The sequence below is a fragment of the Theropithecus gelada genome, chromosome 1 (genome assembly GCF_003255815.1).
Source record: "Theropithecus gelada isolate Dixy chromosome 1, Tgel_1.0, whole genome shotgun sequence".
NCBI classification, from domain to species: Eukaryota; Metazoa; Chordata; class Mammalia; order Primates; family Cercopithecidae; genus Theropithecus; species Theropithecus gelada.
The window spans coordinates 49,250,469-49,268,762 of NC_037668.1; the positions used below are offsets into that span (position 1 = coordinate 49,250,469).

Consider the following 18,294-nt stretch of genomic DNA (forward strand, 5'->3'; position numbering starts at 1 on the left):
AGGTTGTGGTGGGCCAAGACAGCACCACTGCACTCCAGCCTGGGCGACAGAGTGAGACTCCGTCTCAAAAAGAACAAAAAAGGTTATGGGCAGTTCTAAGGAAATCCAGTTACCAGATCCTCAATTCACCATGTGCTTTTCTAAAATGGATCTGCCTCAACACTGAGGTCCCATGATGGTTTCTACCTTTCTTTTCACAATCATTTGACTCCCATGTCACAAAAGAAAGATATAACCTCTCAGCCAGTGACAGAAAAAGGACTCATCTATCACATTAAGATATATTTACCAAAAAAAAAAATACATTTACAGAGAAGTTTTACTGTTTAATAAAATTTATAACATACTTTTATGAGTTTTATCAATTATGTAGTAATAGTCATAATTTTAAAAACAGCACTCTATCCAGAAGTACTTTTTAAGTATTCAGAGCTTTATAGTGACAAAAAACTTACTATATTCCATTAGAATAAAATTCTGTAGGGTAAATGTAATGGAAATAGTAGTACAGAAGAAAACTGTATTGTTAAAAATGCCTACTATAAAATAAGACCTGTTCAGTTATCCTTGAAAAGGATGTTGGTGGACATAAAATCTCTATGGTATTTAATGTCATCTGGACATTAATAAAAGAGTGATGTTACAATTTAAGTTTTGGTGTTTATTATGTCATAAATTACAGCATTTGGAGCTGCTTAAAATTTATGATGAAATTTGTTAGATTTTAAAATGTGCAAAGAAAAAAAAAGTTGTTCAATTTTTTTTTTGTTTTCCCTTGCACCCATGCTTGGATGTTCAACAGTATTACAGACAACATGTGAACAAAAAAGGTTGGAAGATCACTGTACTGTCACAGAGAATTAAAATACCAGTAACATGTACAGGTAAGAGGAGATTAGTCATCCATTCCTAATTAAGAGTAACAGGCTGGGCGCGGTGGCTCACGCCTGTAATCCTAGCACTTTGGGAGGCCAAGGCAGGCGGATCCCTTGAGGTCAGGAGTTTGAAACCAGTCTGGCCAACATGGTGAAACCCCGTCTCTACTAAAAATACAAAAAATTGATCAGGCGTGGTGGCATGCGCCTATAATCCTAGGTACTCAGGAGGCTGAAGCAAGAGAATCGTTTGAACCCGGGAGGTGGAGATTGCAGTAAGCTGAGATCGGGCCATTGCACTCCAGCCTGGCTGACAGAGGGAGACTCCATCTCAAAAAAAAAGTACCCAAGATTTAAGATGTTCATGATTTTGTATAAGATGGAATATAAAATGATTCATAAAACTTCAGGATACAACATAACAATGAATGTCTAATGAAATTTAAAAATATTTTCTATTTTTGATTTAAAAGATGAAAGCTAAATTATATGCTGCATAAAATAATGAGTTATGAAAACACTGGAATGAGATGCCAGTGGGTGTTTAGTGTTTTCTTGAACTGTTTCAAAATTTAGGACTACCCATATTTAAGACAGCCTTAACAATGCTTTTAATCCTAGAATGTAGACAGATTTTTTAAAAAAAAAGAAAAAAAAAAACAATAAAAAACAGTCAAAACCAAGACATAACTTTTCACAATTTAAAGTTCTTTTTTTTTTTTTCTTCCAGACAAGGTCTCACTCCGTGGCCCAGGCTGCAGTGCAGTGGTGCAATCATGGCTCACTGAAGCCTTGATCTCCTGGGCTCAAGCATTCTCCTATCTCAGCCTCTTAAAAGTGCTAGGATTACAGGTGTAAGCCACCTCGCTCAACCCAATTAATGTGCTATCTCAGTTCTGTTCCTAGTAGGAATGTCATAATGAAAACACATACTGTATAAGCAAATGTTTAGAATTTGAGTTTTACTTAGGTAAAATGGGAGTGAGATTGCTGAAATTCTGTAAACACAGAAATATTATTTAAAAGTAGAAAACAGGTTGGGCACGGAAGCTCATGCCTGTAATGCCAACACTTTTGGGAGGCCAAGTGGGAGGACTGTCTGAGGGCAGGAATTCAAAAGCAACCTGGGCAACCCGGGGAGACCCTGTCTCTATAAAAAAAAAAATCACAATATTAGCCAGGTGTGGTGGATCACACCTGTGGTCTCAGTTACTTGGGAAGCTGAGGCAGGAGGATTATTTGAGCCCAGGAGTTCCAGGCTCCAGTGAGCCATGTTCATGCCACAGTACTCCAGCCTGGGCAACAAAGCAAGACTCTGTCTCAAAAAATATATATAAATAAAAGTAAAGAAAATAAAATTTAAAAGTGAAAGAATGACTTCTCCAAGCTACATGAATGGAGTTAACAATCTATTATCTGTAGAGATGATGCATGTGTCTTGAAAGCAAATCTCAACTGCTACGCTCCTGCCTACTGGACACCTTGAATAAATGTCTCTGACCCACTAAGAAAAAACAGTGGCAGGAGACACACACACACTTACTCCCATTTCTTTTCTCTGATTCAGATACCACAGTCTGAACCTCATCCAAAGCTGTTTAGCACTTTCTTGTGAAATGATGACCACAGTTGTGAGTCTGCATGTGTCATCTCACTATGCTGTGTGTTGGATTTCCAGAACAAAGCCTGTGCCCTTGGACAATTGTCTATACCTGTCTGACAGACAATGGGAAGAAAGTGATAAACAGCTCAGGAGATGGCTCCAGGTAGAAAAACTGTCCATTCCTTTGGAAAATAAATGGGTACTTAGGCCCAAGACAACTGAGGTGATGAAAGTATATACTAGGATACTATTTCAAGAAGTACTCTTTATGGCAGACCTCACCACTATTTCAAGAAGTACTCTTTATGGGAGACCTCACCACTACACAGTAGCAACCAGCTCATTCTCCACAGAAGCACTGCTCAAGGATTTGGGTAAGATACTTAAAGGAAGGAAAAACAAAGTTTACCTGCTACAGTTAGTTCCCCAAAATAAATTTCCTGACCCAAGGAAAACAACTACTAATCCTACTACATTAAATCTACTATTCATCATCATTAACTTAATACCTATGATCCTCCCCTACCCACTTAAATAAGCCTGGTAATTAAAAACTGATCATTTGCCTTCAAGCTTTACTGAAAACATGACACTATGAAAACCATCTCTGGAAAAAAATAATTGTAAACTTTTTTAACTAAAATTTTAAAAAGCAAGCATTGTTGGCTGGGCGTGGTGGCTCATGCCTTATAATCCCAACACTTTGGGAGGCCAAGGCGGGAGGATTGTTAAACTCAGGAGTTCGAGACTAGCCTGGGCAACCAGGTGAGACCCCGTCTCTACAAAAAAACTGTTTTAAACATTTTTTCCAGGTTGGCCGGGCATGGTGGTTCATGCCTGTAATCCCAGCCCTTTGGGAGTTCAAGGTGGGCAGATCACTGGAGGCCAGGAACTCAAGACCAGCGTGGCCAACACAGTGAAGCCCCATCTCTACTAAAAATAGAAAAAATTAAGGCCAGGTGCAGTGGCTTATGCCTGTAATCCCAGCACCTTAGGGGGCCGAGGCAGGTGGGTCACCTGAGGTCAGGAGTTCAAGACCAGCCTGACCAACATGGGGAAACCGTGTCCCTATTAAAAATACAAAATTAGCCAGGCGTGGTGACACATGCCTGTAATCCCAGCTACTTGGGAGGCTGAGGCAGGAGAATCTCTTGAACTCAAAAGGTAGAGGTTACAGTGAGCCGAGATCTTCCCATTGCACTCCAGCCTGGACAAGAAGGCAGCAAGAGTGACCAAAAAAAACAGGAAAGAAAAGGAAAAGGAAAAAGAATTAGCTGAGCATTGTGGCACATGCCTGTAATCCCAGCTACTCAGGGGGCTGAGTCATGAGAACTGCTTGAACCCAGGAGGCAGAGGTTGCAGTGAGCCGAGATGGTGTTACTGCACTCCAGCCTTAATGACAGAGTAAGACTGTCACAAAAAAACACAAAATTTTGCCAGGTGTAGTGGCACAAATCTGCAGGCCCAGCTACTAGGAAGGCTGAAGTGGGAAGATCACTTGAGCCTAGGAGGTTTAGGCTGCAGTCAACCGTGATTGTACCACTGTATTCCAGCCTGGGCAACAGAGTAAGACACGGACTCGAAAAGAACACAAAACTGAAAAACAAGCATTGCTAATACAAGATGTTCAGTGATTTTACATGTGTTTAAGAAATGCAAATATCCTTGAGAGTCTGTAACATAATAATCTTGAGCCATAATAATTTATCACAAATATTTCTACTAAATAAATTTATATTTTAAAAGGGCACTCACAACTTAAAGGTTTTACCTAGATCTTCCTCAATCCCTAGTTGCAATTTCTTCCCCTCCATCTTTTCTATGTCTTCATCATTAAACTTATACCATTCACCAGACTGTGGATCTTTCACATGGGCGATGTAGTGGCCAGAATAAGCACTCACTCCTCTGTGTATGAGGACTGCACTGAGTTCATACACATAGGACCCACCTGGAGAGAAAGGGAGAAAGTAAAAGAAACATTGGATAACAGTATTTCTTATATCCTGAGCCTGAATTGTAATGTTTACGAATCTTTATACATGCGGTATAACTAAAAACATGTCACCTAAAATTTTTACAAATTACTTTTACAAAATAATGTATATTTACACTCCCTTAACTCTCTTAAACACACTCTAAGCACACTGTATTAACTCTCCAAGCCTCTGCAAAATACATGGATTTTTGAAAAACTATGGCATCCTGGGCACTCAGGGAGTATAAGCTACTCTACTACATACTGTGCTCTTCAGCACAGACTAGCGAGGCCACACGCGTCCCAAGAATCGGCTGTTCATACTCTCTGATGTGTTACAAAAATTAAAACTTACACAAACCAGGGAGGCACGAATGTCAAATGAAAAGGCTATTGTTTATAGAAGAGAAGATAAATGCTTTGGCAAAAACTGACGGCAAGTCATGAAAACTTATACTTATACTTTGGGACCTAGGGGTAAAAATCAAAAACCAAAAGGAAACCTCCATTACAACTTCATAAGAAGCCAGCCCTCAAAAAGATTTCTTTACTATGAATTCACACTGCCTATGAAGTCAGAAAAACCCCAAGCCAAGAGTCGTGTTTGATGTGGTCCTGGGACGAGTGATAGTCCTAAGAAATGAGTTCCGTCAACACACACACACGTCACATAACACAAGTCACTCTAACTGCGAGGTAGCAAACAGCAGCAAAATCAAACTGATGAAGATTTTCACCTCAGTCAGTAGAAATAGCAAATACATAAATAAAATTTTAAGTATATTTAAAGAAATAAATGATGAGATTAAGAGGAATAGAGACTGCAGAAAATGAAAATCAAATGATAAAGAACCAAATCAAACTCCAAGAAATGGAAATCATAGTCACCGACAGTCAAAACTCCATAAAATGGTTTAACCTCAGATCAGGTTCACCTGAACAGCGAATGAATAAAGTGCAAGGTGGAGCTGAAGAAATTATGCAGAATGCAGGACAAAGCAATGAAGAGTTGGGCGTCGTGCAGCATAGAGTAAGAAAATCTAACACCTATCTAACTGGCATTCCAGAAGGAAAGGGAAAAGAGAAAAAGCATTCAGAGGTAATAGTTGGAAAATTTTCAGATGCCCTAGGTGAGAAGAACAAATCAATTAAAAATCAAACCAAGTGTTAACAGCTCTTTTAGAATTTGTCTAGCAGGCTTTCCTACTAGAAAACCAGAAAGATTTTTAAAGAATCAAAATTAAAAAACAAACCAAAATTGGTCACAGTGACACTGCAAGCCACCAAAACCAAAGAAGAGGTCTTAAAATTAGACAAAATAAAACAGGCCTCTTGTAGAAACAAGAATTAGACTGCAACCAACTTTTCGACAGCAACAACGGATGCCCCAAGGCAACAGAATGCTATCTTCTTCAATGATATCTTCAATGAGTAAAAGTAACCATTCATGATTAGAGAAAATGAATTCCACAAGGACAAAATAGACACTTTCAGACAATAATATGTGAAAAGAATCTTTCACCCATAGACCCTTACTAAAAGAATTTTATAAGCTCTAATTCAGTATTTTAAAACTCTTCCAGATGGAAGGTCCAGAATGCAAAGAATGATAAACAAAGGAGGTGGGTCAACACCAGGATTCCTATACAAGACAGTCTGTAAGTTTCTTTTTTAAAAAAGGTAGAACTAAAATACATATGAAAAATAGGCCAGGTGTGGTGGTTCACGCCTGTAATCCCGGGACTTTGTGAGCCAAGGCAAGAGGATTGCTTAAGGCCGTAAGTTCAAAACCAGCCTGGGCAACATAGAGAGACCCAGTCTATAAAAACTTTAAAAAATCAACCAGGCATGGTACTATACACCTGTGGTCCCAGCTACTCAGGAGGCTGAGGTGGGAGGATCGCTTGAGTCTGAGAGGTCAAGGCTGCAGTGAGCCGTGATCGTGCCACACTGCACTCCAGCCTGGATGACAGAGCAAGACCATCTTAAAAATAATTTAGGGGAGTGTCGATTGCTTAACGTTTTGAGATCGTTGAGGGTAAAGATGTTATCTGGAGAGTTAAGAATACATGTTATATTTTCTAGGTTAATTATTAGTATTAGCTGGCCCAGACTGCCTTAGGGGGCATTTTCATACTCCAATTTTAGGGCTTACCTGGAATCACTCCCCACTGTTCTTTCTACTGCATGCACTCTCCCCGTTACTTCATGTGAAGGTGAGCCAGAAAAAGCCTATCTTCCTAACCTCAGGGAACCATAAGAACTCCTGACTGGGCACAGTGGCTCATTTGTGCCTGTAATCCCAGCACTTTCGGAGGCCGAGACAGGTGGATCACCTGAGGTCAGGAGTTTGAGACCAGACTGGCCAACACGGTGAAACCTTGTCTCTACTAAAAATACAAAAATTAGCCATGCATGGGTGGTGCACACCTGTAATCCCAGCTACTCGAGAGGCTGAGGCATGAGAATCGCTTGAACCCAGGAGGCGGAGGTTGAGGTGAGCCAAGATTGCACAACTGCACTCCAGCCTGGGTGATGGAGCGAGACTCTGTCTCCAAAAAAAAAAAGAAAAAAGAAAAAAAGAAAGAAAAACTCCTGAGTCCTGAACAGAGCAGCAGAAATAAAAAGGAGGGGGAAATGTCATGGTCTTAGATTGCCCATACCAAGTTCTTCCAGTCTGTGTAAGCCAGGGAACCTCAAGCCTTGAACTCTGTGATCATACCTAACCAGCAGAGGCCCCAAATGCCTGACAGAAATAAACCTAAGGGCTTTGCAGAGGAGATGGCATGTATCCTAGCCCTAGGGGAATCCCCATAAATAATTCTCTATGTGCAATAAGCAGCATGCAGTCAAAGACAGCCACGGACAGAAGAAACAAAACAACACTGCAACAACCAACTCAGGTAGAGAGATCGTCCTGAACAATATTCCAACACTGTCAGTAATGGATTATAAAAACTGGGTGTTTTTAATGTTTAAAGTGGTTAAAAAAATTTTTTTTAATATTCTGGATACCTTTAATACATTTGTGAACAAATATTGATGACAACTCACTTTAAATAGATCAGTAACTGAGAACGGTGAAACATTTCTTTTTGTGGCTCTATTGACCCTAATTGGTCAAAAGCACCTCGTTTTGCAAGACAATGGGTAAGGAAGAGAGGAAGAGAAAAGAAAAGGAGGCTGAAGAGGAGCCAAAGCCCAGGATTCTCTAGAAATGCATCAGCCTCCAGAGTATGGGAGTACATTGGGTCCCAGAAACCTCAGCGGGACCTAGTTCTCACAAACACAAGAGTGTCCAACGGATGAAACCTCAGCTGAAAACACAGAAGGCAGCAGTGTCCAAAGACATTGCAGGGTCTGGGAGGAACAAAGTTTGATAAGGTTGTTAACTATCACAGACTCAGCAGGATCTGGAGGAGTCACCAGTGGGGTTCTTCTCCCACTACCTTCAATAACCCAGGTAAAGAAGCAGGGGCAGCACAGTAAGATTTAATTATGGGTTATGCTATGGCTGGCAATATCCCAGGAGAAAAAAGAGTAAGCTATGTTTAGGGATGCATGCTATAGTAAAATGCTAAAGAAGAAAAAAATAAAAGAAGCGTTCCACATGAAAGTCAGATAAATGGTTACACTTAAGGGGAGGAAGGTGGTTTTAACTGTGCAACTGGGAGGGGCACAAAAGGAGGCTTTTGGGGTTCCAGAAATGTTCTTCTTTCTTGATCTGGGGAGTACGCATAATTCATAATTCACTAAGCCATGCATTTTTGCATGTTGAACTTTTAGGAATATGATATATTTCAAATTTTGAAAAGAAAAAACTAAAATATGCTGAGATACATGAAATTTCAACTATGGAAGGACAAGGCAAGGTAAGGCACTGAGTAAGGGCCGAACAAGGGTGGAATGCAAGATCACTGAAAAAGAGAAGTTGCTAATGGGTCAGCTGGAAGGAGCGTATACAAATGAATCTTAATAATATTCCCTATATCATTAATGAAGACAGTAATCCACAGGTATTAGCAGTAGCTGTAACTTTATTACCAACAGACAGCATTAAAAATTTTGACATTTTAATTCTTGCAGATAACCTGGATTTATATTCATCAATTCATTAAACTCATCAACTTTAAAATGAAGGCCAGGAGTGGTGGCTCACACCTGTAATTCCACCACTTTGGGAGGCCAAGGCAGGCAGATCACCTGAGGCTGGGAGTTCTCGAGACCAGCCTGGCCAATATGGCGAATCCCGTCTCTAGTAAAAATACAAAAATTAGCTGAGTATGATGGCGGGCACCTGTAATCCCAGCTTACTCGGGAGATTGAGACAGGGAGAATTGCTTGAACCTAGGAGGTGGAGGTTGCAGTGAGTCGAAATCGCACCTCTGTACTCCAGCCTGGGTGACGCAAGACTCTGTCTCAAAAAAAAAAAGAAAAAAAGAAAAAGGAAAAAAGAAAAAGAAAAACTTCAGAATTAACATAGTTTTTAGGCCAGGGGCGGTGGGTCACACCTATAATCCCAGCACTTTGGGAGGCCAAGGCAGGCAGATCACTTAAGGTCAGGAGTTCAAGACAAGTCTGGCCAACATAGTGAAACCCCGTCTCTACTGAAAATATAAAAAATTAGCCAGGCATGGTGGCAGGCGTCTGTAATCCTAGCTACTAGGGAAGCTGAGGCAGGAGAATTGCTTGAACCCAGGAGATGGAGGGTGCAGTGAGCCGAGATCATGCCACTGCACTGCAGCCTGGGCAATAGAGTGAAACTCTATCTCAAAATTAAAAAAAAAAAAAAAAAACGATAAGTTTTTAAATCCCCAAGGAACATGGCAAGACTTGAGTTGGAGAGTCAGGGGCTAATGTTTGAAAATGAGAATCCCTCATTCTACAGATGTCTGCATATCTGCAGGCTCACCATTTAAATAAACAGGTGGATTCTCCTTTTAACAATAGATCATCTTTTAGATCCATCTTCTGATCTTTGTGTAGCTATGTGTGTACAGCTTTGTGTGGTTATATGTGGGTATGGGAAAATATAAATACTAATTATCTGGATGACAGAATTACACATGGTTTGTATTTCTTTTTTTTTTTTTTTTTTTTTTCTTTTTGAGACGGGGTCTCGCTCTGTCGCCCAGGCTGGAGTGCAGTGGCGGAATCTCAGCTCACTGCAAGCTCTGCCTCCTGGGTTTACGCCATTCTCCTGCCTCAGCCTCCCGAGTAGCTGAGACTACAGGTGCCCGCCACCTCGCCCGGCTAGTTTTTTGTATTTTTTTAGTAGAGACGGGGTTTCACCGGGTTAGCCAGGATGGTCTCGATCTCCTGACCTCGTGATCCGCCCGTCTCGGCCTCCCAAAGTGCTGGGATTACAAGCTTGAGCCACCGCGCCCGGCCATGGTTTGTATTTCTTTATGCTTTCTGAATCTCCCAAATTATCTAGAACAAACTCCAAGCAATTAACAAAAGTTAACTGTTTTTAGTTTTCTACCTATATAAGGCAGAGCAAGTATTACAACAGCGTGTAAAAGACAAGCCTATAACTATAAACCACTAGATTGCTTTTACCAGCCCTAATTAACAATTCTAAAATGAGAAGACAATATTTATTTATTTACTTATTTATTCAAAAATTAAGGAGACAAACATGGTGGCTCATGCCTGTAATCCCAGCACTTTCGGGAGGTTGAGGTAGGAGGATCACTAGAGCCGAGTTCAAGACCCTGTCTCTAAAAAAAAAAAATTAAAAATTAGCTGGGCATGGTGGAATATGCCTGTTGTTCCAGGTTAAGCCCAGGAGGCTGAGTCTGTGATGAGCAGTGATCACATCACTGCAATTTAGCCTGGGTGACAGGGCCAGACCTCATCTCGAAAACAAATTAATAAAAAATAAAAAGCACTATATTTAGTAAACCAACATACCAAAATTAAATATTTCCACAGGTTTTGATCTAACACGTCCTTTTGATAAATATTTTCTTTATAGCATAAACTGGACAACTATATAATAAACCTAATAACTATTAATAGTAACAATTCAAACTCATCCAGTTGAGTCAAGCAAAGTGCTCATTTCACATCTCCTAAGTTTCTGCACTGGGAAGCCACTAACCCATTAGATTTTCCTCAATTTCAATTACCTGAACAAAGGAGGCAAGCAGCAAACTACTCCATAAAGTAAAATAGAGCTAAGTTTATTTATTCAACAAAATATAACAATCTAACATTGAAGTCCAAAAGCAAAGTTGAAAACAGTTTCCTTGTTCCCTAGAGATAGAAATTTTAAAGTACAGTACTGAAGAGTATCATACATTTGAAAGCTTACGTATCTATTTAGCACTTTCCTCCCCAACCTTCCCAATCATGTCTCTTAAAGGTTCTTACAGCTTGCTTCCATTGTAAGCTGCCTCTAGAAATTTTTTCTTTTTTTGGAAAGAGACAGAGTTTATAAAATTATTTCTACATTAAAAATTTGAGGCCGGGGCAGTGGCTCACGCCTGTAATTCCAGCACTTAGGGAGGTCGGGGCAGGTGTACCACTTGAGGCCACGAGTTTGAGACCAGCCTGGCCAACACGGCAAAACCCTAAAGTGCAAAAATTAGCTGGGCCTGGTGGCACACACCTGTAATCCCAGCTACAAGGGAGGCTGAGGGTACAGTGAGCCAAGATCGTGCCACTGCACTCCAGCCTAGGCAACAGAGCAAGACTCTGTCTCAAAAATACATACACACATACATACATACATAATATTTCATAAGTACTACAATCAACCTTAAAGGGAAGTGAAACAGTTCTTTCTCTAGTAAGACTCATCCTGTTTGGTAGGATGAAGACTACCAAAAGAAAAAAGCAGTACTTATTTCTTGTTAAAACAATGATAGCATCCTAGGGCATACCAGTGGTTGCAGATATGAAAAATGAAAGCATAAATACTGGAATTACGCCACCTAATGTTTCCGGGACAACATTTTTTAAAAAGTGAATAGAGGCAACTTGGAGACTGTTAGTTTTGAGAAATGACAAATAATAGTATTGAAACTAAGGTGGCAAGTGTGGGTTCAGAAACAGTATTCATTTTTTACAAATTATTTTTATACCCTTAATTCTGTACATATCCATGAACCACCTCATCTTTGCTATGTACCTACTCTCACAAAATGGAATTAACATCTTGGCTCTCCTAAAAAAGTCTTTGTTCCTAGACAGAAATTCCCAGAGATTAGCAAACAAAAACTGGCAATTGACTGCTATTCTATATTCATCACAAGCCGATCACAAGTTAGAGTCTCTGAGCATTATAATGTTTACTTCTCAGTAAAAATATTACCTTTATGTTCCACATAAGGCTCCATATCCAAAATTTCTGAGAAGCCAATGTAGGTATTCAGCTTTTTCTTATGTCCAGTTTGCCTAACCAAGAGGAAAGCTGATTATATTTACATTTAAAACAATCATAACATATAAGCTCTATTAGTTATTTTAATAAACTCAACAGTAGGTAGCTTTCACTTAACAATCTTCCTCCAAAACATGTACAATTAGAAGTAAACAGAATTATTACTTTATAGCTGGACAAATAATAGGTTAAAAAATGTGAATTCAAAGTGCTGATTCCAAGCACAGCTTATTTTCCAGAAGTTTCAGCTTAATCACAAAAGAAAAACAGATTATTCTGCTTTACAGAAGACATGCAGACATGCACATGTGCCAACATTGCCTTGATTTTAATTATAAAATGAAAAATACGTTCCCATGGCGGGGGTGTAATGAGTACAAAATTTATTCTATTTAAAATATCGGATAATACTGAAGATCAGGGTAATTCACTTACTTACAGTTTTTCTTTTTTCTTTTTTTTCCCAAGACAAAGTTTCACTCTTGTTGCCCAGGCTGGAGTGCAATGGTGCAATCTCAGCTCACTGCAACCTCCGTCTCCTGGGTTCAAGTGATTCTCCTGCCTCAGCCTCCCCAGTAGCTAGGATTACAGGCATGCACCACCATGCCTGGCTAATTTTTGTATTTTTAGTACAGATGGGGTTTCACCATGTTGGCCAGGCTGATCTCAAACTCCTGACCTCAGGTGATCTACCCGCCTCAGCCTCCCAAAGTGCTGGGACTACAGGCGTGAGCCACCGCACCCGGCCCTTGCAGTTTTTTTTTTTTGAGGTGGAGTCTCGCTCTGTTGCCCAGGCTGGAGTGCAGTGGCGCGATCTCGGCTCACTGCAAGCTCCGCCTCCCGGGTTCACACCATTCTCCTGCCTCAGCCTCCTGAGTAGCTGGGACTACAGGTGCCCGCCACCACACCCGGCTAATTTTTTTGTATTTTTAGTAGAGACGGGGTTTCACTGTGTTAGCTAGGATGGTCTCGATCTCCTGACCTCGTGATCCGCCCACCTTGGCCTCCCAAAGTGCTGGAATTACAGGCGTGAGCCACCGCGCCCGGCCTACAGTTTTTAATACTTTCTTAGAATAAAAAAAGTAAGGATTTTTTACTTTTCTAGTTATCAATTATATATGGTTGGCTTCTTTAAAATTTTTATGATAATAAAATCATGAAATACTGACATTTCAAAATGACAGGCTCCATCTATAACTTTCATCCTCAAGTCTGGAGTTTCAAATTACAATCATTTTATCATCTCATCTATCTATGGTAAAGTCTGTACATAGTACCACAATGAACAACAAATACTACTATTTGCACACATTTACCTGTCAAAGACAAAACGCATTAGCTGCAAGTTCAGAGTGCAAGGAAGGCTAAGAAGTCGAATCTTTCTTGTTGCATTCTGTTTGCTTTGACAGTTCTCACAAAAATAGCGATTGTCTCCTTCTAATTTTTCTTCCTGATCAAGAATAAGACATATTAATTTTAAAAAGAAGATGGGTTTAAAACAAGTGATAAAACCCTGGATGTAAAGTATAATTTCATTTTAGTTAACAGCTCTCACGCTATTTAAAAACAGCTACTATAAATAATGGACACACAAAGTAATGGGAACTGTTCAGCAGTGACATTATCAAGTTGTATACACTGATATTTAAAACTGATGTGCCTATTTCCCAAATGTATGATATTAAAAATACTTGTTTTAGGTTCTTTGTCCTGGTAATCCCACTTCTGGGAATTCTAAAGTAACTTTTAAAAAGAAATGTCACATGTATTTTGATGCAACATTCATTTAAAAACAGCAAAAAGGCTGGGCAGCATGGCTCATGCCTGTAATCCCAGTAATTTGGGAGGCCGAGGTGGGCGGATCACTTGAGGCCAGGAATTCAAGACCAGCCTGGCTGCCCTGGTGAAACCCCGTCTCTACTAAAAATACAAAAATTAACCAGGCATGGTGGTACACACCTGTGGTCCCAGCTACTCAGGAGGCTGAGACACGAGAATTACTTGAACCCGGGAGGTGGAGCTTGCGGTGAGCTGAGATCACACCTCTGCGCTCCAGCCTGGAAACAAAGCGAGACTCTGTCTCAAAAAAATGAAGGAAAAAAAAGGAGGGAGTGTAAAAACTACATATGGGCACCAGAATACAAAATTATATACATATTTGGTTAAAATTACTGAAACATATTCATGAGAAAAAGCTAAAAAGAGACGTGTAGAAAAATCAAACATTTTAGCTGATAGTGATTTCTTTTTAAAATTTGCCTTTATATTTCTATAAAGCTAATTGCAGCCAATCATAGCTAACTGAAGACTCAAACTCCTGAGCTCAAGCTTTTTGTGCCATATTATCGTAAGTAATGCAATACTGGTACCATCAACTCTTCACTTGGCTTCCAGGATACCACACTCACCAACTTTCCTCCTAATTCACTGGCATTCCTCCAAGCCTCCTGTGCCAGCTGCTCCTACCTCCCTGATCCCTAAAATTTGAATGTCCCAGGCCTCAGTCCTTGGGGATTTTATCCAGCCACGACTTCTTCCTGGAACTATACCTCTCAAATGTAACATGCTCAAAGCCAAACTCCTAATTCCTCTCAATCCTGCTCCTCTCAGGTCCTCCCCATCTCAGTTAGAGCAACTTCATTCTTTCAGTTGATCAGGCCAAAAATCTTAGTAATCTTTGACTCCCCTCTTACTCTCCCACATCCAGTCTGCAAATTAAAAAAAAAAAAAAATCTTTTTTTTAAATTTTTTTATTTTTACAGATGGGGTCTTGCTCTGTCACCAAGGTTGGGGTGCAGTGGTGCAATCATAGCTAGCAACTACAGCCTCAAACTCCTGAGCTCAGGCAATTCTCCCGCCTCAGCCTCCTGAGTAGCTGGGAGTATGGCTGTTCAACACCATGCCTGGTTAATTTTTTTATCTTTTGCAAAGACAGTCTATCATTATGTTGCCTAGGCTGGTCTCAAACTCCTGTTCTCAAATGATCCTACTGTCTCAGCCTCGTAAAGTGCTGGGATTACAGACATGAGCCACCACATCCGGCCCCGGCCTGCAAATTTTATCTGCTCTTAGACAATATATCTAAAAGCCAATTGGTGCTTATCACCTCTTCAGTTAACCCATGGTCCAAGCCACCATGCACTCCCATCTGCCCTCAACCCATCTTCAGCCTATTCTCAGCACCCAGTTACCCTTTAAAACAGACTGTATCACTCCTACGCGTATGACCCTGATGACATCTCAATCTCACACAGAGTAGAAGTCAAACTTCTGACAAAGGTTTACTAGGCCCTCTCTGATATGGCCCTTGTGTCATCTCTATGACTTTATCTTCTATCACTTACTCACTTCAGCCACACTAACCGCCCCCCGCCCAGGATGTTCCTCAATCCACCAGGCAAGGCACATTCTCATTTTGGGCTCTGCACTTGCTATTTCATCTACCTAGAACACTCTTCTTGATTCTAACAGGGCTCACCCCTTCACCTTCAATCACTTTATTTCAAACTCCACCCACTCCACCCTACTCCCTAGCACATTGCCCAGCGCCACCCTCCCTGCTTTATTTTTCTCCAAAGCCCTTATTATAGCTGACCCACTATCTATTCTAACTTTATTTTACTGTCCCTCCCTGGTGCCTATACCACTACTTTATAGGCTCCATAAAAGCTAATTAATCCCCAACAGCTGAAAGTATCTGACACAGTGAGCACTCAATGAATATTCAGTGGCCAGGCGCAGTGGTTAATGCCTGTATTCCCAGCACTTTGGGAGGCCGAGGTGGGCGGATCACCTGAGGTCAGGAGTTCGAGACCAGCCTGACCAATATGGTAAAACCCCATTTCTACTAAAAATCAAAAAAAAAAAAAAAAAATAGCCAGGCATAGTGGCCCACACCTGTAATCCCAGCTACTTGGGAGGCTGAGGCAGGATAATCACTTGAATCCAGGAGGTGGAGGTTGCAATGAGCCGATATTGTGCCATAGCACTCCAGCCTGGGCAACAAGAGAGAAACTCCATCTCAAAAAAAAAATTCAGCGAAATGAATTCAATGACTACTTTAGGCATGCTCATGGATGAGCTGAGGAAGTAAGAAAGCACAAAATATATCTGAAGACAGCTAGCTAGCTAGCTAGCTAGATAATAAGCTTGTCTATTACGCTATGTATACACTCATGCTTGACAACAAAGGGTTCCTCTTAGCAGTTTTCCACTCAGAACAGAATCACTGAATTATCTCCACATGAATCTAAATATACAGAAAGCAGAATGGCCTGATCAATGTAAAAAAGTTGCATATTTAACACATTCTAGTTTTCACTGCATGACAAGGTAAATTACCTTTATGATAACCGAGCATAGAGCTCTTTCAATACCCCACTACCCACTCACAGAATAGTATCTTCTCACACATACATAACTTTACATACAAAATAACTTGAAATAAGCAAAATTATTTTTAAGACACAGCCTGCTTTGGTACTTCATAAAGTTTCTTCTGAATCATTACACAAACAGAGACGCTTCTTATATAGAAAAAGCTGACACAATAAAAGCTCTAGTCACTAAATCAAAACAGAATAGCATTCAGCATACCATTTAACTGTTAATGGGCAGGAACAATACATACACCAAAATGTGAATACCTTCAAAAATTCCGAGATACAATCTGTTAACTGTTTGTGGCCTTGGATATTTAACTCCAGTTCGTAAAATTTTGACAAAAGCTTTGACTCTCTGCCACACTGGTTGCAACTATAATAAAATAGAATGACAAAATTCAAATCAGAGTGTGGAAAGCAACGAAGTTATATTGTATTACATCCTAGAAAGATGGAAAAAAGCATTTATAACCTTCATTAGTTCTCTTTCACAGAAATTATGTATACTAAAAATGAAATATAATTCCAGCATTTTGGGAGGCCAAGGCGGGCAGATCACAAGGTCAGGAATTCGAGACCAGCCTGACCAACATGGTGAAACCCCGTCTCTACTAAAAATACAAAAATTAGCCAGGTGTGGTGGCACACGCCTGTAATCTCAGCTACTCAGATCACGCCACTGCACTCAGCCTGGGCAACAGAGCGAGACTCCATCTCAAAAAAAAAAAAAAAAAAAGAAAAGAAAAGAAAAACAGAAAGTGACTGGTGAAGCTAAGCATTCATTGAGAAATTTGCTTAAAATAAATGTTAAGAGGTACAAATGCAGTTTGGTTACATGAACATATCGCACAGTGGCAAAGTCTAGGTTTCAGTGTCACCATCACCCAAATGCTGTACATTGTACTCATGCGAATTTTTTAACAGGCATTTTACATTTACTTTTAGTATTCTAGCCAGTTCCAATCTTCCTCTTTAACTCATACCACACAGCCATAAAGCAAGAGCAGATTGCAAGAGCTCACCCAGACACCATTCTGAACACCTGGATGGGTTCAACTGCAATTACCAAGTCACTTGTTTATGTGTTCCCATGGAAATGTATTACCATAAATATTTCAAGTCCCATGATAACCCACTAAAGCTATAACCTGGAACTGCACTGAAAAATAGTTAACATATGAGCAACTGTCTTAGAACAAAATGTATCATGAAAAAGTTGAAACAGACTTACACAGTTACATAGGCATATTCTCCACAGAACTGCTGTTGAACAATGTTCCGCACATCTGGATTCTTTTGTTTAGACAAAGTATCTTCCAATAGAGACATAAAGAGCTTTGAAAATTCTTGAGCATCCTACAAGTTTAGGTTATTGAAAAGAAAAATCATATCTTGCTTTTCAACTTCTACTACAAATAGTAATATATTCAACATTCCAGAATCTACCTATACTTTCAACTTAACATTTTCAAAAAGGGGCTACAGCTATGTTCAATCAGTTTGTGCCCACATATGAATTTCCATAAATGGAATCAAGTATAATGTGTAAAATATTTGACAGTAAATAAAGGCTTTCACTCAAAATAGAAAAAATTTAATTTTAAAAAGCATTCTATTTCATCTCCCTTTATAAACATTCTAAGGAATGCTTGGGTACCTCTGAATACTAAAAAAAAAAAAAAATTCAGTTCTTACCTGCTGTTGTCCGGTGTCTAGGCCCAAGGCTTTAACAAATCCCGATGGATCAATGTATCGCCTATTGCTGTTTTGCAACAAGGCAAACAAGTACTGGAGATGCTCACAAATTGTTTGAGGCTCATAATCTATTAAAACAAAAATATAAATTTGGGTTTTTTTAAGTTGCTACTTTTCTTTTCAGAAAATGGTACTTCCTCTTCACATGAGAACATAAACACCCCTTCACCCAAACTAGATTAATACTTTATTATCAGTTTAAAACTTTAAAAGAAAAAGGTTGAGAGCGGTGGCTCATGACTGTAATCCCAGCACTTTGTGAGGCCAAAGCAGGGACCAGAAGCTTAAAACAAGCCTGGCCAACATGGAGA

General features: G+C 39.9%; 1 protein-coding gene and 1 pseudogene across 5 annotated transcripts in view; one reads left to right on the forward strand and one right to left on the reverse strand.

Moving 5' to 3' along the window:
* The window catches only part of USP48 (ubiquitin specific peptidase 48), a 104,376-nt gene that overhangs the window by 53,161 nt on the left and 32,921 nt on the right, over positions 1-18,294 (reverse strand). For all 5 annotated transcript variants that reach the window (XM_025400369.1, XM_025400376.1, XM_025400361.1 and 2 more), the window contains exons 4-9: positions 17,924-18,051; positions 17,460-17,584; positions 16,493-16,601; positions 13,163-13,296; positions 11,778-11,860; positions 4,250-4,429 (exon numbers count right to left, since the gene is read on the reverse strand). In XM_025400369.1, coding sequence (XP_025256154.1) covers positions 4,250-4,429; positions 11,778-11,860; positions 13,163-13,296; positions 16,493-16,601; positions 17,460-17,584; positions 17,924-18,051 — 759 coding nt within the window. The remainder of the gene's footprint in view (positions 1-4,249; positions 4,430-11,777; positions 11,861-13,162; positions 13,297-16,492; positions 16,602-17,459; positions 17,585-17,923; positions 18,052-18,294) is intronic.
* LOC112615799 lies at positions 5,619-5,675 on the forward strand (annotated as a pseudogene).